Raw genomic sequence first — 20,566 nt, 5'->3', positions numbered from 1 at the left:
TCTAGATGGTTGTTGCATCTTATTCACACCTCCACGGTCTTCCTCAGTCAGCAGGGTAAGATGAATATGTTTGGCGACAGCCGTAGTTTGGCGAGAGAACAGCCGCCGCCATTCGCCCACCACCCGCACTTCTACTAACCAGGCGAAGAACATGGGGATGGGAGATTGGGAGGTCGACAGCCAGAAGAGAGGGAGAGAGGAAAATTTATGCGCACCTTTATATGAGAAATTGGAGAGAGGGCATCTATAAAACGGTAGTCCACCACCATCACCGGGAGGAAAGAAAATGGAAGTTTCCATTAATAGCGCCAATAAATTCTCTCTCATAAATTGCGGCAGCCTCTCCATGGCCTCCTCCACCGCCTGCCGCCACTTCGCCTTCCCGTACGAAGGAAGAGAAACAGAAAAAGCACAGGGGCCTCGTGTACATAGCTCATCGGCCCATCCAACATATTTCACAGCTAGTCAGCCCAATTAATGTAAAGACGTCCAGGTCGGCCTGCAGAGTAGCGGCCCAGATATATATTGCCAGCCTCTCTAGCTGAGGCAGAGACGTAAGCGAAGTTGTGGAACGGCCGAACAATCCCGAGTGTGCATAGGCCTGATCGGACGGCTGATAGCTGCAAAACGCTGTCAAGGCTCCTAGCTAGGTGAGTTTTACTGTTAACTAATACCCACTTGCAATCAATCAAGTTCTTGTTTTTGCTTGGGGGAACAAGATGCCATGTTTTATTTTCCATCAACGCATTATATTCCTCATCCATTGCCTGACGCCAGTGTGAGTCATCAAGTGCCTCAGAAAGAGTGGATGGTTCTCCTGTAGAAGAAAACAAGCCATATCGAACTGTGCCATCAGTATACTTTTTAGGCTGTCTTATACCTTGCTGCAATCGAGTACGAATGCGCGGAGGTGAAACAGCATGAGAAGCATGTGGTGTAGGCTGATCTTGCTCTTGTTCATGTTCTGAAGATACCGCAGAATCGTCCGCACTATCGCCGGCCGCAGACGATCCAGAGAGGACAGGATCAGCAACAGGCTGCGGGGAGACAACATGCGTCGCACTCGAGGCGGGCGACGCAGACGAGCTGCCAGATGGCGCACTAGGGCTGGGCGAGGGCGCGTGACCACCACGCGCAGCCGAGAGCGCCGGGGACCGCTCGCCAGGTGGAGCGCCAGGACGAGCCGGGGGCGTGTGGCCGACAGACGCAGCCGGAGCATCTCCGCGCGACCCGACGGCGGGAGAATAAGCCTCGGGCTGAGGTTCCTCGTGATCGGACAAATCTGCAGCAGAATCTGCATGGATTTCAGCGCTGATTTTGTCTTCTTTTGCCGCATGTTCAAGTTCATTTTCTGCAGGAATTTCAACTCTGTTTTGTCTGAAATTTTCATCAGTATTTTATGCAACTCGCAACACATTAGTAATAGGCACAATATGCACATGATCCTCAACATTATTTGCACCCTCATTAGACTCATATGTGAATGATGGAAGAAGAAGAATTTCTCTCCTAAGAAGAGGGCCAACATTAGGATGCAATGAGGCAAAGGAAACACATTTTCATCAAACACAACATCACCAGAGATATACACTCGTCCAATATTTATGTCTAGACACTTTACACCCTTGTGAAGAGGACTATAACCAAGAAACACACAACGAGTGGAACAGAAAGCAAGCTTGCGAGTGTTGTAAGGACGAAGGTTGGGTCAACAAGCACAACCAAAAACTCGAAGAGCATCATAGTTTGGTGTCATATGAAGAAGACGTTCAGCTGGGGTTTCAAAGTTGATGACTTTACTGGGAAGTAAGTTTATAAGAAATGTGGCAGTAAGAAAAGCTTCATCCCAGTACTTGAGACATAGATGCATTTGCAAGCAAAGCTAGACCAACTTCGACTATATGACGATGTTTTCGTTCAGCAGAGTCATTTTGTTGATGAGCATGAGGACATGAGACATGGTGAGTGATACCAAATGTTTGAAAGAAGGATTTGAGATTTTCATATTCACCACCCCAGTCAGTTTGCATTGTTATATTTTTTCTATCAAACTTACGCTCAACATATTTTTGAACATCAGCACGACTTTTGAGCAAATAAATCCAAGTGAACTTGCTAAAATCATCAATAAAGCTTACATAGTATGAATGTTTCCTAGCAGAGAGAGGTGCAGGACCCCATACATCAGAAAAAACTTGCTCTAAGGGAACAGTAGATCTACTACTAGAAATAGGATATGGCAATTGATGACTCTTTGCCAATTGACATGAATCACACACATATGGGGTACTTTCTGGGGTGTAAGCTATCTTATTTTTCCTAAGTACTTGTTGAACCACAAACGAAGAGGGATGTCCTAAACGGCGGTGCCATATAGAGGATGATGGCTTTATTGTGATGTATGCATGCTTGGAGGACGCAGTGGAAATGGGCATCAATGGATATAGGCCTCCATAGCATGGGCCTCTAAAGAGGACGCGTCGAGTTTCTTGGTCCTTGATGACAAAAAAGAAAGGATGAAACTCAATGAACACGTGATTATCAAGAGTGAACTTATGAACGGATAAAAGATTTTTAGATGCACTAGAAACATGTAGTATATCATTGAGATCAAACGAAGCATGAGGAGTGCGCAAAGTTGAATGACCAATATGACTAATATGCATACCTGTGCCTTCAGCAGTGCGGACTTGATCGCGACCATTGTAGTCATCATGAGTGGAAAGCTTAATCAGTTCACCAATGATGTGATCAGTAGTGCATGTATCATAATGCCAGTTTGTATCAACTCCATGAGAAGAAAAATTTGCATCCTTGTGGCCATGATCTCCATTGTCACGACACTCACGATCCTCCTCATAACGCCACCAACAATCTTTTGCAGGGTGACCATAAATTGTGCATATTTGACAAGTGGTGTCAACAAAGCGGGTGGGCTGGCGATCGCGACAGCGCCCACCATCATCACGCCGATCTCCATCATCACGGTGATGGGGACGATCATCATCACGGTGGCGGTCTTGATAACCACCATTGTCACGGCCTTGGTAGCCACCACGATGACCACCACCACCACGGCCACACCCATCATCACGCTGATCTCCATCATCACGACGGTGTGGGCGATCATCACGCCACCTGTCCTGGCCACCACGGTCATCATGCCACCGATCCTGGCCCCGGGATGGAGCACCACCACCACGGTGAGCAAGGTGGGCAGAGGAGGTGAAGCTTGTATCTTCTGTCTTGTGCATTCTGTCAAACGCCTGAACTTGGCCAAACAAATCAGGAAGGGTGGTGCTTGGGTTGGCACGGACAGCGGTGATCAAATTGTTATATTCCCCACTGAGATTCTTCAGCACATACCACACAAGTTCATCACCATCTATGGGCTTCCGGCAGCAGCAAGCTCCTGAGCAATGGTCTTCATCTTGGAGAAATATTTTTCAGCAGACATGGTGTTCTTCTTTGTCTCAACAAGTGTTGTCCTTAGATGTTGCACATGGGATTTTGACGAGGCAGAGACATGAGTGTTGAGAGCCTCCCAAACTTCAGCAGACGTTTCAAGACCAATGACATGAGCTAGCACATCCGGGGACAAAGCATTCAACAGCCAGCGAAGAACTTGTTGATCACGAGCAATCCAGGAGGCATAGTGGGGATTCTGTATAGTCACCTTCTTGCCGTTGGAATCTTCCGTTTCAAGGACTTCTTCAGGAGCCTTGTCTTCACCTTCAACTAGTTCAAGAACACAGGCACCTCGGAGGGTAGGGACAACCAGCGCCTTCCAGATGAGCGCATTGTCCCGTGTGAGAAGCTGGGTCGGAGGAGCACCCAGAGCAGCAGCCAGAGCGGTTGCGGAGGAGGACGAAGCCATCGAAGATCGGGGTATTTATCGGCGGGTTCTGTCGGCTGCGGCTAGATGAGCAGCAGCGATGGGTTTTGATGTCTAGGTTTTGGGCGGCGGCAGCTAGAAGAGCAGTGACGACATGTTTTGGTTTCTGGGAGTTGGGGTTTTGGGCGGCGGCGGCTAGATGAGCAGCAGCAGCAGATTTGTTGTCTGGAAGGTTTAGGGTTTTGGGCGGCGGCTAAGGAGCAGCAGCGGCGAGTTTGATTGTGGGGCTTTGGAATTTGGACGTGTATGTGTGCGGCAGCAGATGGCTTGCGGCGGCGGCAGAGATTTCGGATGGCGGCGGCGGCGGCTGATAACCAGCGGCGGCGGCGATCGGCTTGGCAGCTAGGTCAGGGAAGAAGTCGCTCTGATACCATGTGGAACTTTGTCACGGGAACCGTACGTGGAGCTGGTACGGGTTGCATGTTATATAGTGGGACACAAGTACATTGTATAATGTATCCAATACACAATACGTATGGTATACGGAGAGAGAGAGAGACCTATTACATTGTCTAACAACACCTTCCATTTAAACCTATTTATTATTTCTTCTAAACTTAATTTGGTCACTCCTCCTAACATTCGGCTTGTCATAAGACCATTTTTTTTTTACGTTTTTGCTTGTATCTTGTTTGTGGCATTACTACATCCAGTTGATCAGCAATAATATGTTCCTCATCATCCTCCAAGTCATCACATAAATTAGAGGCACGTGATATAGCTAGGCAAAGGGGTGCTGCGTATTTGTTACTTTTATTCATCTCAAAATTATTTAGGAAAGTTATAGAACGCTGCATCTCTATAGTTGAGTTTGTGTCTTTGTCTTTGTCTTGGACTATGTCTATGTGCATGTCGTCATTCGAGTCGAACATCTGCTGGCTGTCCTCCGCGTCCAACATCTGCGAGCCTCCGCGCCTTCTGCCAGCCATCCTCCGCGCCGTCGATCTGCTAGCCGTCCTTCTCAAATTGGATCTGAAAAAAAGATAAAGAGTGATTAAAGAAGAGAAAGAAGAACAAAAAAGAAGCGTGATCTGTAGAAGGACGGGGAACACACCATCGAAATGGGCACGACGGTGGACTCCCGTGTGGATTTAGCATATCGGGCCATATGGAGATGGGAGTACCATCAGATCAAGGGATCAAGCGAATATTGGGTGGCTTGTACTGCCACTCACTTTTATAGTAGCAACCAACAGTCTAGCCCTGCTTGGTCACTCGTGCTGAAACCATAAGGAATGCACTCGGAAAGAACAGAGTTAATGCGCTACATCTGTGTGCAAATCCTGGGTCAAGCTGTAGGTTGAAGTTGCTGCCAGTTTTTTTTTTTTGGCTGGCTGTTACGAACATCATTATGGCTGGAGCCTGGATGATTGGTGCTTTGATATTTTCTAATTGCGTGAGTTCTTTGTTTCTGCCATTTCAAGAAGTGGAGGAGCTATCTAACATTTTGACCTGACGGGAATTGGTGTTGTATTGTGGCTCGCCCGGGACCATGAAAGATTACAAAACAATACAAACCAGAAAGAATATAGTGGAACCAAAGAGTTCTTATTTCACCACGAAAACTAGTATGCAAAGATACGAGCAGGAGCAGCACATGGAATTCAAATCCAAGCAGCGAAAGGTCAGGAAAGTAGCCAAAGCAGAAAGGTACCGGTCAGCGCTACTGGGGAGCAGCACCTCGTCCCAAATTGCCAAGGTTATTGCCTTCTTCCAGCGGAACAGATGGAACATCAGCTGTGTTCTGCACAAATATCTCTCTATCCTTGTTCATGTATCGACTCTCTATACATTTATAAATGAAAAAGACAGCTATCTGTGGGAAGAGATGCGTACCGGGCTCTCTCCCTCTCCCTCCCATGGCACTCCAGCCTATTTAAACCCATCCAGGCACTTCATTTCTACTCCATCCACCTCCTCCTCCCTATCGATCCGTCGTTCCTCTCAGCGTACCATGGAGTGTGCCCTCTTCGGTAACCCACTGCGCCACTCTTAACATTTTCCTTTTTAACGAAATGCGAAGGTTCTGCATTCTGACGTTTCTCTGCCACGAAAACATGCAGATCTGGACGATACGATCTATCCTCACAACTCCGGGATCGCACATAATACCGGGAAGAATATCGAGTGTTACATGGTGGAAAAGCTGGGTATAGAAGAGAGCAAGGTCGAAAAGCTCTGCGGCATTCTGTACAAGAACTACGGAACAACTTTGGCCGGCCTCAGGGCGATCGGATACAAGCTTGATTACGACGACTACCACAGGTACGTGCATCATGAACACCACATCAAAAACCCCTTCCTCGTGTCAATTCTCTCTACTACGAGTACTATGCTGGAGCAATACCTTCTCTGTCTGGCATGCAGCTTCGTCCATGGAAGCCTTCCTTACCACAACATCAAGCCTGACCCAGCTCTGAAACACATGCTCAAGAGCATTCGCATCCGGAAGCTAGTACGTGTCCTCCTGTTAATTTCAATTTCAAGCACATTAATTATCAGCAAGAATAAAAGGCTAGCTAACGTGTTTTGACACACATGCTTTCAGATTTTTACCAACAGCGACAGGGCACATACGGTGAGAGCCCTCAAGCGGCTGGGCCTGCAGGACTGCTTCGAGGACATCATATGTTTCGAGAGTCTGAACAAGCCTTGCCCGCTGCAGCCGTGGGACATGGCCGGAACCGAGATCTTCGACATCGCAGGGCATCTCGCCTGGTCAGGGGGCAGGATTGGCAAGCTGCCCAAGACGCCCGTCCTGTGCAAGCCCAGCGTCGACGCCATGCAGGCGGCGCTAAGAATCTTCGACGTGAACCCCTCCACGGCGGTACGTTTTCGGTGCGATTAATTTTGTGCCTGGCCGTGTGCTGCTGACCAAGCCTTGCTTACATGCGTGCGTGCTGCAGGTTTTCTTCGACGACAGCGTGCGGAACATCCAGGCCGGAAAACAGATCGGGCTGCGCACGGTGCTGGTACGTCAGGCATATCCTGCTTATCTGAATCTTTAATTTGCAGTGTGCAAAGTTGTGACGGTCTGTGCTCCACAGGTCGGCACCTCTCAGCGTGTGATCGGTGCAGATCACTCGATTGAGAGCATCCACAGCATCAGGGAGGCGCTGCCGGAGCTGTGAGAGCGAGCGGGGCCGATCGAGAAAACGGGGGACGACCGCTACTTAATTATGTATGGGTTTGGCTTGCATATGCAAGATACGCTTAATTGGCACACAGCTGCCAGTACAATAGAAAAGCAACGGCCGGCGTTTGAAACAAAGCCATATTAGGCTCGTGTGTGTATCTGCTGGCGCCATATTACGCGCGTCACAGCGAGGGCATCGTCTGTTATGTGTCGAAAATGGCCTACCAATAAAGAGATGGTTTTATATGTATTTATGTTGTACACGCAAAATCATATATCTCCAACCGACAAAAATGTACTAATGCTAAAACTATGAGCTAGCAATATCATTTGCGTTGGAAACAATCTTAATTTTGGGACGAATGATTGCTATGTCATTTCATTGAACATCATATACTGTACCAGATATTATATCAGTAGGTTGTACTAATGCTAAAACTATGAGCTAGCCAATAGTGTGAAGTCAAGTAGATAATTATGTGATAATAATGTTCAGATTACCATGACATTCTATATGTCACGGTTGAAATAATAATAACGGTCCACCTGAGGAGTAGGAAGATCTTTGTCATGGTTTTCTTGGCAACCGAGCGGGCAAAAAATCATATAGTATTTAATAGGCATGCCAAGAATTAATGTTGTATTTTGTGCAGATCTATCTTTATCTCTTGTACTACATCTGTTCTGGATTATGTGGTGCTCATCCTCCTTTGTGAAATATGTGACTTCTTAGCCTTTGACATGCTTTATATTGATCTTATTTCTATATAAACTAGCAAGATGGCCTTCGCATATGCGAGGGCATAATTGTAGTGTTTGTGTGAAAAGTAAGTCTATATGTTACATGTATCATCTTTAATGTGTAATAATTTTATGAATACAATAGCAAAGTAATTTTTCCATGATGCAATTAATATAAAATAATTTACCATTTGTTAACAATTAGGGCAAGTAACAAATGCGAAATGGTATTGCTTTGTGTGAAATTTTCTTTGTATCATTTTCTATACCCGTTTTAAATACATGATACTCATCTAAAAAACGTATATGCTGAACGCGTATTCAATGTTCCAATAAGTGCATTGTTTCGTATATGAATATTTATCTTAAATTAACAGTAATAAACATAAATATAAGTAGAAATTAACCTAAGCTTAATTTATATATTTTGTTCTTTATACTGATAGCCAATAGATGATTAAAATTTTAGAAAATTTAGAAACCCCTCCAAGGAAGAACTTTTCATCGGCAAATTGGAATATTTCGGTCCTTTAAGGTCATTTGGGTATAGCGGCGAGAAGTTTCAAACTCTTGGATACGGTAAATATCTTAGAAAATACATTTTTGAAACATTAGTATTCCTTTGCATGTTTTGTACTAAACTAAAAAAATGTGTTTTCTCCAACTATATTTGGTATACCAAATCATAAATACACATATGTATACCACATACTCGAATTCATATAGGTATATTCATTAATTTATACGTCGTACCATACATTCTTCATCACGTTCAACCTAGCTACAATTTTATGGTTGAAGCTAGCGTGTATTTATAGCTTACAGGTATTTTTTTTTATGGAAGGCAGATAGCGTGGTTGAATCTAACATAAAAAAAGTGGAGAGAAAATATGTTACACTAATCTAGGCCGATATTTTAAAGATGCGGGTGTGTACGTAGACAATAAATAGAAGCTGAACGGAAAGAGATAGAGAAAATCCCTTTTCTACTACAAATTCCATTCAAGTTAGAATTGATAAAAATGTTAGGATGTTGGTGGAATTGCATGCTAGGTGGGAAAGAGAAGATGAAATTGCTACAAATAATAATTTGACTAAAGTTTGTACCATCACCACCACCAGCAATAATGAAGTTTCAAATGCTAGTCACTCTTCTACTATTAATGGTAAAATAATTATTGTAGGAAAAGTCCCTGCTCCTTATACAAAATTGCTTAGAACAACTGAAACTGCTCCTGATAAGTATGCTGAAATTTTTCGGAGTATGGAGTCCTTTTACTTTTGATAATAATGAGTTTTATTTTGATGATTGCAATATCTCTAAGTTCTTACAAAAGCTTACTAGAAGTCTTAGTGCTAGTGTTATAAATATGGCTTTTACAAAGCATATTACAAATGCTCTTATGCAAATTAGAGAAGAGAAATTAAAACGTGAAGCTTCTATTTCTAAAAAGTTAGAAGATGGCTGGGAGCCCATCATTAAGATGAAAAATAGATGGCTTTGATTGCAACGCTTTATGTGATCTTGGTGCAAGTATTTTTTGTTATGCCTCGAAAAATCTATGATATGCTTGAATTGCCACCATTGGAACAATATTATTTAGATGTTCATCTTGTTGATATTGTTGCAAAGAAACTTTTGGGAAGAGTTAATAATGTTCTTATTATGGTTAACAATAACCTTGTCCCCGTTGATTTTGTTGTTTTGGATATTGAATGCAATGCTTCTTGTCCAATTATGTTGGGAAGACCGTTTCTTAGAACTGTTGGTGCTGCTATTGATATGAGAGATGGGATTATTAAATATCAATTCCCACTCAAGAAATGTATGGAACACTTCCCTCGGAAAAGAAAGAAGTCACCTTATGACTCTATTGTTAGGAAAAATTATGATGTTAATGCTTCTTCACTTGATAATACTTGATACTTGCTCTTTTTCTGCGCCCAGCTAAAAGGCGTTAAAGAAAAATACTCTTGGGAGATAACCCATGTTTATTTACTGTAATTTTTATTTTGTTGAGTCTTGAAATTTATTACCTCTGTAATAACCTCTCCTTATTATTTTTATTTTATTTTCGTGCCAAGAATAGCCTTTAATAGGAAGAAAGTAAGATTTAGGGAAGTTGCTGTCCTGAAAACAGATTCCGTGCTGTCACCATAAAACTTCGTACAAATGGCCAGAGCGGAATTTTGAGCTGCCATTTTTAATGCTTATGCCCCAGGTTATTATCTAACTTTCGTTAGTTGACCACTTTTCGATATGAGTAAGAGAGGATTTTCAGAAAAATCTATCTTTACCTGCTGTTCTGTTTTGACAGATTTCTACACTATTTGAATTTTCCTCTCAAATCTCTTTCTTTTTAAGTTATTTTGATCAAAGATTTTTTTGAAGAGTTGCTACAGTACATAATTATTTAATAGAGGTTTGGTATATGTTAGAAATCAACCCAAGAATGATGTGATGAGGTGAAGAATGGACAAAAGCTTAAACTTGGGGATGCCCCTGCGCCCCATGAAATATTAAAGAGGTACAAGCGTCAAATCTTGGAGATGCCTAAGGCATCCCCTCTTCATCAACAAAGCAACAGGTCATCTCTCTATGCGCTATATTTTTATTGTTTCATACGCTATGTGTTGTTTTTGCAGCGTCTTTATTTTTGTTTTTTTTGTCTTTGTTTTTTTGTTTTTTTTGCTGTAGCATATGTTGGATCCTGGCACATCTATTTTGCAGAAACACCCGCTCCATTTTAATTGTATAGATCGCTCTAGTTTTCGCTGTTATTGTTCTGCGAGTATTCTAGTTTTCTGGTACTGCGTTTTGCTCTTGTTCTTTCATTCGGATTTTGTTTAGAGCTCGTTAGTATTCATTATTTATGTATGATTAGCTCTCTGGTCCATATTGTATTTCATCTCTGAGAGCTATTTCAAATAAGTTGTTTGGTGTTAGATACGAATAAAATGTTTCACGACTATAGTGATGCAAAAAGGGAGCTTGCCTAGACTGTGGTATAGATTTTGGCATGTCATGTTGGATGTTATTCTTGTTATATGCTTAGTATTTATTGTTGTAACATGACTTGTTTCAAATAGTTGAGAGTGCATAATGTGTCATTGAAAGAATCATGTGTTGGTTCCACCATAAAAGCATAATATTGTGGTATTCTCCTTTAATGCTTTATTGGGTTGACTTGGTGCATGCTTATACCATGTTATGACTATAACTAGTCAACTAAAACCTCTATGATCATTTAGTATAGGATTGTGTTGGTGCAGAATATGGCAACGGCTGATGCTAGACTATTCTTTTTTTTTTGTGCCATGAGAGTTCTATTGGGAATTGGGATAAGGCTTGATATAGATGTACTTAGACACATTTTATTGTGCCATGAGACATACACACACAATATTGATCAACACTTATGTACGTCGCTCTGCTTATATTAGGTGTCACTGATAAAGATGTATTTAGACAAATTTTATGTATAGATACATCCACATCTGCGACAACTAATATGGAACGGAGGAAATACTATATATGTACTTTTTTTTTGGTTTAAAAACAGTTCATGTAGCTCACGTCTTTGCTTTTTTTTTTGAAGCTGACGTCTCATTACTTGTTACTTAGACTTGGTTATGTCAAATGTGACATATTGTTACACGTCAAATTAATGTGTGTTACGTAAGGTGTTAGGTAAATCATAGCTATACATTTTATTTCCTTATATCTATGTATGGTTCTTATCTGCTTTCCTCTATGTTTGGTTCAGTGGAGAACGAAGAATGGACACCACACACGCATAGATCGTCTTTAGGGAACAGTATGAAGAAGATTAAGCAGGCCTTTTGGATATATACGTGTACGTGCGTTGTTCATATAGATCTTTCTATCCCGGCTAGGAATGGAAACATAGACAGCATGTTTCGCCTTCGCATTGGGCAGAGGAAGATTTTGCGTCATATCTTACAGGTACCAAAAATAAATGCAGGAACTAGTAAATAACATCTTTAAAAAGGTTAAGGCTGTTGCGATCCCAGCATCCTCGCGTTTGGACGGTGCTCGCTTCGCCATGGGGCCCATTGTCGGTGTGTGGGCTGCCGTTCGGCTCTGGCCACACACCGTGCTGCATGGTCGACGCATGCTCTGTTCGGGCCTGCTCTATCCTTTCCGTTGGTGTTGGGTGGGGGGTTTGACTGACCGCATTCTCGATTCATGGTGGTCTTTCTTCTTTGGTTGCCGCTTGGTTCCTCTCGATTCCGGCCGATCCTCTCTTTGTCCGCTGGCTGGTCTTGCCGGCTGCGGCGGCTTTGCTCTCCAATCTGGCCGCTCCTCTCTCTTCGTTGGCAACAGGCAACGGGTGGCGGCTGAGGCGACTCCCATCGGTGTGGGGAGGGGCGCGAATCCAGGTAGGGCTAGGGAATTCCGGGTGCGGTGGCGCGATTCAAGGAGATGGCGGCTGCGCACTCCATTGCTTTTTTGCCAACCTTGACCTAGTCAGCTCTCCTCCTCTCATCATGGCTCCCATGTATGTGCGCCTGAGCCCACCCTAGGCTACGCGCCGCACGCTGGCGAAGAATCGCCGCCGCCCATTTAAATTCTTCGGTTCGGCGGTTCCTCGGCCCACGCTTTGCCTGCCCGAGGGGAGGAGGCAGAGGTCTTTGCGTCGCTGGCGTCCGCACGCTTGAGCCCAGTCTCGCCTGTGCGGTGCATGTCGGCGTGCTCGTCCTCCCTTGCCCGCCCAGAGTGCTGCAAGATGTGGTGGTCCGCTCTGGCATTAAGGTGCTCCGTGGAGGCTGGGCGCACTAGTTTGATTGGTCAACAAGGAAGGTGTAGGCTGACATAGAGGAAGAAATAGTGCGCGGGCAAGATGTTCGACGAAATGCCAACCACTTTTTGTTGCTGTACCTTGATGTTGTCCTGGCTATCGAACAGAGAGTGACTTGAGGTGTTGTTGTCTGCAAGTAGACTGCCCGTCTTGCTATGGTGCTTGCCCGGCCTTTCATGACGGTTCCGCGGGACAAGCAGTCCCAGCCCTCCTGGAACCCATGTCTGTGCACCTGAGCCAAGCCAAGCCTTGGCGGTGCAGCGTGCGGTGCTGTACCTAGCCGCCTCTCTCTGTTCGCCAGGTCGTTGGGGTTCCAGCCTGCTTTCCATGTCCGTTGTTTCAGCCAAGCCTTGGCGGTGTCGCATGCACAAGTCTGCTTTCATGGCGGTTCTGTGGGCCAACACTAGTAGGAAAAGCCTTATATGTGAGATCTTAGTTTTGTGGCGCACCACCCAACAATGCGCCACAGAAAGTTATTTTGTGGCGCACATGGCACGGTGCGCCACAAAAATAGCTTAATTTTGTGGCGCACCAAGGATCCATGCGCCACAGAAACTAGGTTGGGCTCACACCCTGCCACCCTCAATCATTGGTTTCACTATTTCTATGGCGCACTGTGCTTGGTGCGCCACAGAAATAAGTTATTCTGTGGCGCACTGGCATTGGTGCGCCACAAAAATAAGTTATTCTGTGGCGCACTGGCTCCGGTGCGCCACAAAAATAATGTATTCTGTGGCGCACTGTGTCCTGTGCGCCACAGAATTAGCGAACCAGATAAACAAAAGTAGAGCCAACCTCCCACCTACCACACTACCCAAGCCATTCTTCCTCCATTTAGCTCGTCCCCCCTTCTCTCTCATACCATTTTGGCCATACTTTTTACTTGCTTGGGTACCTATTGCACATAATTGGTGTTTTTTTTACCCTGTACTGTGAGGTAAAAGCCCCACAACATTTTTTTCCTTTATTTAAAGCAGAGAAAAAGTCTGCAATATATACAAAAGAAGAGAAAAAGCTAAGAAAAAACTCAAAAAGCTAAAAAACCCAGGAAATCAGCCTCTAAGGTAGAGACTTTATCCAAGAAAGAAGACTATCTCTATGTTTGTCTTTAATCCTATATTGCAGTAAAGTGATATCATGGATGAACTTGCTTCTCCACTTAGCGAAGGAGCTCCTTTCGCTTCTGAAAATCTTCTCATTTCTGATTATCCAAATGTTCCAGCATGCCACCATCATAACTTCCATAAAGAAAGGATGCTAAAAGCTTCTCTTGGCCTGATCTATCACATCTTGCATCTGATCATGTTGGTGCATGATACGTCTCAAACGTATCTATAATTTCTTATGTTCCATGCTAGTTTTATGACAATACCTACATGTTTTATATACACTTTATATCATTTTGATGCATTTTCCGGTACTAACCTATTAACAAGATGCCGAAGCGCCAGTTCCTATTTTCTGCTGTTTTTGGTTTCGAAATCCTACACGGAAATATTCTCGGAATTGGATGAAACAAAAGCCCACGGTCTTATTTTCCACCGGAGGCTTCCGGAACACCGAAGAGGAGACGAAGATGAGCCACGAGGCGGCCACACCCTAGGGGGGCGCGGCCCCACCCCTGGCCGCGCCGCCATGTGGTGTGGGCCCCTCGGGACTCCACCGACATCGCCCCTTCGCCTATATATTCCTTCCGTCGCGAAAACCCTAAAACAATCGACGATATTCCACGAAGAGTTTCATAGCCGCCGCTATCGCGAAGACAAGTTTCGGGGGGACAGAAGTCTCTGTTCCGGCATGCCGCCGGGACGGGGAAGTGCCCCCGGAAGTCATCTCCATCGACACCACCGCCATCTTCATCGCCATTGCTGTCTCCCATGATGAGGAGGGAGTAGTTATCCCTCGAGGCTGAGGGCTCTACCGGTAGCTATGTGGTTCATCTCTCTCTCCCATGGTGTGATCTTTATGTGATCATGAGCTTTGTATCACAATTAATCTATGTGCTACTCTAGTGATGTTATTAAAGTATTCTATTCCTTCTCCATGATGTAATGTTGACTGTGTGTAATCTCTTGAAGATTATGAAGTTAACTATTACTATGATAGTATTGATGTGATCTATTCCCCCTTTCATAGCTATTATTGATAGTGTGTATGCTATATTAGTACTCGGTCTAAATTGCAACGGTCTATTATGCACTCTAGAGGTTACTTTAATATGAACTCCGGATTCACTCTCCATGTTGTGATGGTGACAGTGTGCGCATCGTGTGTGATTCCTTTATGAAGTTGTGGAGCTTGTTTACTCCAGCTTGAGGTGTGCTTTTATAGCCCTACACAATGAATGGTGTTTGTTATCCAACAAGAGAGTGTTTAAGAGTAGCATTTATTTATTCAGTTATGTTATCATTGTTGAGAGTGTCCACTAGTAAAAGTATGATCCTTAGGCCTTGTTTCTAAGCATTGAAACACCGTTTCCAACAAGTTCTGCTACATGTTCGCTTGCTGCCATTTTTATTTCAGATTGCAATTACTACTTATAATCATCCATATTACTTGTATTTCACTATCTCTTCGCCGAACTAGTGCACCTATACATCCGACAAGTGTATTAGGTGTGTTGGGGACACAAGAGACTTCTTGTATCTTAATTGCAGGGTTGCTTGAGAGGGATATCTTTGACCTCTACCTCCCCGAGTTTGATAAACCTTGGGTGATTCACTTAAGGGAAACTTGCTGCTGTTCTACAAACCTCTCGCTCTTGGAGGCCCAACACCGTCTACAGGAATAGAAGCGTGCGTAGACATCAAGCTATTTTCTCGGCGCCGTTGTCGGGGAGGTAAGGTAAAAGGTATTCACATCCTCCGACTACTAAGCTATTTCCTAGCACTGTTGTCGGTGTGTGAGTGCTCGAAGCTATTTCCTTTAGATCCTGCAATTATACCTTTTTATTTCTTTTTTTATTTTTCACTAGTTAGGCTTAATGGAAAACAACAACAAAACTAGAGATCTTTATGAAATTTATATTGAATTAAGACACGATGTGTTTGAAGAGAGAATTAAAAAACCCATGGAACTTTGTTTGCAAAATAGTTGTAGCAATGTTATTAGCATGAACTCTTTGAACACTATTATTGCTAATGCTATGGAAGAATTTAAGCTTGGGGAAGCTGGTTGTGATATTTTTAGTCCCCCAAGTTTTGAGGAGAAAATTTTCTTTGATGATACTTTGCCTCCCATTGATGATTATAATGATAGTGGTATTTTGGTGCCACCTACTATGGAGGATAATGTTTATTATGATTATACCATGCCTGCAATTTATGATGATTACAATGATGGTTGTGATAGTTTTACTCTCACTATTACTAATAAAATTGATTATGCTTATGTGGAGAGTAATGATACTTTTATGCATGTGAATAAGAATGCTTTATGTGATAGTTATATTGTTGAGTTTGTTCATGATGCTATTGGAAATTATTATGAGAGAGGAAAATATGGTTGTAGAAATTTTCATGGTACTAAAACACCTCTCTACATGCTGAAAATTTTGAAGTTACTCGTGTTTTATCTTCCAATGCTTGTCACTTTGATCTTCATGAATTTATTTGTGTACAAGATTCCTATGCATAGGAAGCGGGTTAGGCTTAAATTTGTTTCATACTTGCTTTTTGATGCTCTCTTTGCTTCAACACTCATCCTTATGTGAGCATCATTAAAATTCCTGAGCTCATCTTAATGGCTATAAAGAAAGCACTTCTTGGGAGATAACCCATGTTTTTATTTTGCTACTGTTTTGTTGTTTCTTGGAAGTTGTTACTATTGTGGCAACCTATCCTTATCTTTATTTTATTGCATTGTTGTGCCAAGTAAAGTCTTTGATAGTAAAGTTGATACTAGATTTGGATTTCTGCGCAGAAACAGATTTTTAGTTGTTGCGAATTTGAGTTGATATCTCTGTAGTATAGTCCAAAAAATCTGCAAAAATTCATGAGTGATCCTCAGATATGTGCGCAACTTTCATTCAATTTGAGCTTCTTCATCTGAGCATGTTAAGTGCCTCGAAAAAATTCGTCTTTACGGACTGTTCTGTTTTAACAGATTCTGCATTTTATTTCACATTGCCTCTTTTACTGTGTTTGAGTGGATTTATTTGCTCCATTAAATTTCAGTAGCCTTGGGTAATGACCAGAAGTGTTGGGAATGATTGTGTCCTCTCTGAACATGTGAATTTTTGATTATGCACTAATCCTCTAATGAGATTGTTTTGAGTTTGGTGTGGAGGAAATTTTCAAGGATCAAGAGAGGAGGATGATATAATATGATCAAGAAGAGTGAAAAGTCTAAGCTTGGGGATTCCCCCGTGGTTCATACCTGCATATTTCAAGAATACTCAAGCATCTAAGCTTGGGGATGCCCAAGGCATCCCCTTCTTCATCAACAACTTATCAGGTCACCTCTAGTGAAACTATATTTTTATTCCGTCACATCTTATGTGCTTTACTTGCGAGCATCTCGTGTGCTTTTATTTTCGTTTTGTTATTTTCATTCTCTCGAATAAATTCGGATCCTAGCAATCCTTGTGTGGGAGAGAGACACGCTCCGCTTTTTCATATTGAACACTGGTGTTCTTAGTTTTACTTTTAATGTTCATGGCAAAAGTTAAAAGCTGCTGCATTTATTGCTATTTGGTTGGAAACAGAAAATGCTTCATGTGGTAATTGGTATATTGTCTTGAATAATTTGATGCTTGGCAATTGTTTTGAGTTCTCAAGTAGATCATGTTTAAGCTCTTGCATCATGTAGTTTGAACCTATTAGTGGAGAACTACCGTAGAGCTTGTTGAAATTTGGTTTGCATGATTGGTCTCTCTAAAGTCTAGATATTTTCTCGGTAAAAGTGTTTGAACAACAAGGAAGACAAGTGTAGAATCTTATAATGCTTGCAACATGTTCTTATGTAAGTTTTGTCTGTACCGGTTCATACTTGTGTTTGCTTCAAACAACCTTGCTAGCCAAAGCCTTGTACCGAGAGGGAATGCTTCTCGTGCATCCAAAACCTTGAGCCAAAACTTATGCCATTTGTGTCCACCATAACTACCTACTATGTGGTATTTCTCTGCCATTCCAAGTAAATTGCTTGCGTGCTACCTTTAAAATTTCATTCCTTGTCTTTGCAATACATAGCTCATGGGAAAGTAGCCTAAAAAACTATTGTAGTAAAGAATATGTTGCTTATGTATCTTAGTTCTTATAAGTTGCTTGTTGAGCGGTAACCGTGTTTCTGGGGACGCCATCAACCTGTTACACCTTTGTTGAATATCATGTGAGTTGCTATGCATGTTCGTCTTGTCTGAAGTAAGGGAGATTTGCCATGATTTGAATGGTTTGAGTATGCATATTGTTAGAGAAGAACATTGGGCCGCCAACCAAAGCCATGTATAATGGTGGAAGTTCCAGCTTGGACATTAATCCTCAAATCTCTTATGAGAATATTATTTGTTGTTGAATGCTTAAAGCGTTAAAGAGGAGTCCATTATCTGTTTTCTATGTTGTCCCGGTATGGATGTCCTCAAGTTGAGATCTATCAAAATCGAGAAATCAAATGCGATTTATCTCCTTGGACCTTTGTACAGGTGGCATAGAGGTACCCCTTTGTGACACTTGGTTGAAACATATGTAATGCAATGATAATCCATGGAAATCCGAGCTAATTAGGACAAGGAGCGGGCACTATTAGTATTCGATGCACGAGGCTTGCAACTTATAGGAGGTTTTATGAATAACACATATGAATTATTACTACCGTTGACAAAATTGTTTCCATGTTTTCAAAATAAAAAGCTCTAGCACATGAGTAATCCATGCTTCCCTCTGCGAAGGCCTTTTCTTTTACTTTATGTTGAGTCAGTTTATCTACTTCTTTCTATCTTAGAAGCAAACACTTGTGTCAACTGTGTGCATTGATTCTTACATACTTGCTTATTTGCACTCATCATATTACTTTGTATTGAAAATTATCCATGAGATATACATGTTGAAAGTTGAAAGCAACTGCTGAAACTTATATCTTACTTTGTGTTGCTTCAAAACCTTCTATTAAGAATCTATTGCTTTATGAGTTAACTCTTATGCAAGACTTGTTGATGCTTGTCTTGAAAGTACTATTCATGAAAAGTCTTTGCTATATGATTCAGTTGTTTAGTCATTATCTTTACCATTGCTTTGAATCACTTCATTCATCTCATATGCTTTACAATAGTATTGATCAAGATTATGTCGGTAGCATGTCACTTCAAAAATTATCCTTTTTATCGTTCACCTACTCGAGGGCGAGTAGGAACTAAGCTTGGGGATGCTTGATACGTCTCTAACGTATCTATAATTTCTTATGTTCCATGCTAGTTTTATGACAATACCTACATGTTTTATATACACTTTATATCATTTTGATGCATTTTCCGGTACTGATACGTCTCCGACGTATCGATAAATTCTTATGTTCTATGCCATATTATTGATGATACCTACATGTTTTATGCACACTTTATGTCATATTCGTGCATTTTCTGGAACTAACCTATTAACAAGATGCCGAAGTGCCGCTTGTCGTTTCTGCTGTTTTTGGTTTCGTAAATCCTAGTAAGGAAATATTCTCGGAATTGGACGAAATCAAAGCCCGGGGGCCTATTTTTCCACGAAGCTTCCGAAGTCCGAAGACGAGACAAAGAGGGGCCACGGGGTGGCCAAACCCTAGGGCGGCGCGGCCCCACCCCGGCCGCGCCGGCCTATGGTGTGGGCCCCCGTGCCGCCTCTCGACTTGCCCTTCCGCCTACTTAAAGCCTCCATGACGAAACCCCCAGACGCGAGAGCCACGATACGGAAAACCTTCCGGAGACGCCGTCGCCGCCGATCCCATCTCGGGGGATCCAGGAGATCGCCTCCGCACCCTGCCGGAGAGGGGAATCATCTCCCGGAGGACTCTACACCGCCATGGTCGCCTCCGGAGTGATGAGTGAGTAGTCTACCCCCGGACTATGGGTCCATAGCAGTAGCTAGATGGTTGTCTTCTCCCCATTGTGCTATCATTGTCGGATCTTGTGAGCTGCCTAACATGATCAAGATCATCTATCTGTAATACTCTATGTTGTGTTTGTCGGGATCCGATGGATAGAGAATACTATGTCATGTTAATTATCAAGTTATTATACATGTGTTGTTTATGATCTTGCATGCTCTCCGTTTCTAGTAGAGGCTCTGGCCAAGTTTTTACTTTTAACTCCAAGAGGGAGTACTTATGCTCGATAGTGGGTTCATGCCCGCATTGACACCGGGACGATGACGAGAAAGTTCTAAGGTTGTGTTGTGCTGTTGCCACTAGGGATAAAACATTGGCGCTATGTCCGAGGATGTAGTTGTTGATTACATTACGCACCATACTTAATGCAATTGTCTCGTTGTTTAGCAACTTAATACCGGAGGGGGTTCGGATGATAACCTCGAAGGTGGACTTTTTAGGCATAGATGCAGTTGGATGGCGGTCTATGTACTTTGTCGTAATGCCCAATTAAATCTCACTATACTTATCATGTCATGTATGTGCATTGTTATGCTCTCTCTATTTGTCAATTGCCCGACCGTAATTTGTTCACCCAACATGCTTTTATCTTATGGGAGAGACACCTCTAGTGAACTGTGGACCCCGGTCCATTCTTTAATACTCGAAATACAAATCTGCTGCAATACTTGTTTTATCGTTTTCTCTCGCAAACAATCATCTTCCACACAATACGGTTAATCCTTTGTTACGAGCAAGCCGGTGAGATTGACAACCTCACTCGTTTCGTTGGGGCAAAGTACTTTGGTTGTGTTGTGCAGGTTCCACGTTGGCGCCGGAATCTCCGGTGTTGCGCCGCACTATATCCCGCCGCCATCAACCTTCAACGTGCTTCTTGGCTCCTCCCGGTTC

General features: G+C 42.9%; 1 protein-coding gene across 1 annotated transcript; it reads left to right on the top strand.

Annotated features, from left to right (window-relative positions):
* Positions 1 to 5,963: 5,963 nt before the first annotated feature.
* On the top strand, positions 5,964 to 7,026 carry LOC124683944. Its single transcript, XM_047218358.1, has 5 exons — positions 5,964 to 6,160; positions 6,263 to 6,350; positions 6,444 to 6,722; positions 6,802 to 6,867; positions 6,943 to 7,026. Exons 1-5 carry the CDS (start codon positions 6,030 to 6,032, stop codon positions 7,024 to 7,026), a joined length of 648 nt encoding a protein of 215 aa, XP_047074314.1. The 5' UTR covers positions 5,964 to 6,029.
* Positions 7,027 to 20,566: the final 13,540 nt, after the last annotated feature.

The sequence above is a fragment of the Lolium rigidum genome, chromosome 1 (genome assembly GCF_022539505.1).
Source record: "Lolium rigidum isolate FL_2022 chromosome 1, APGP_CSIRO_Lrig_0.1, whole genome shotgun sequence".
Taxonomy (NCBI): domain Eukaryota; kingdom Viridiplantae; phylum Streptophyta; class Magnoliopsida; order Poales; family Poaceae; genus Lolium; species Lolium rigidum.
The sequence above is the reverse complement of the archived record's forward strand: the minus strand, read 5'-3'. Positions and strand labels throughout refer to the sequence as shown.

Excerpts from the sequence above, each read along its gene's own strand:
- LOC124683944 (XM_047218358.1), top strand. The coding sequence starts at position 6,030 with ATGGTGGAAAAGCTGGGTATAGAAGAGAGCAAGGTCGAAAAGCTCTGC. Across the intron at positions 6,351-6,443 it reads GCATTCGCATCCGGAAGCTA|ATTTTTACCAACAGCGACAG; the intron begins GTACGTGTCCTC and ends ACATGCTTTCAG. Across the intron at positions 6,723-6,801 it reads ACGTGAACCCCTCCACGGCG|GTTTTCTTCGACGACAGCGT; the intron begins GTACGTTTTCGG and ends TGCGTGCTGCAG.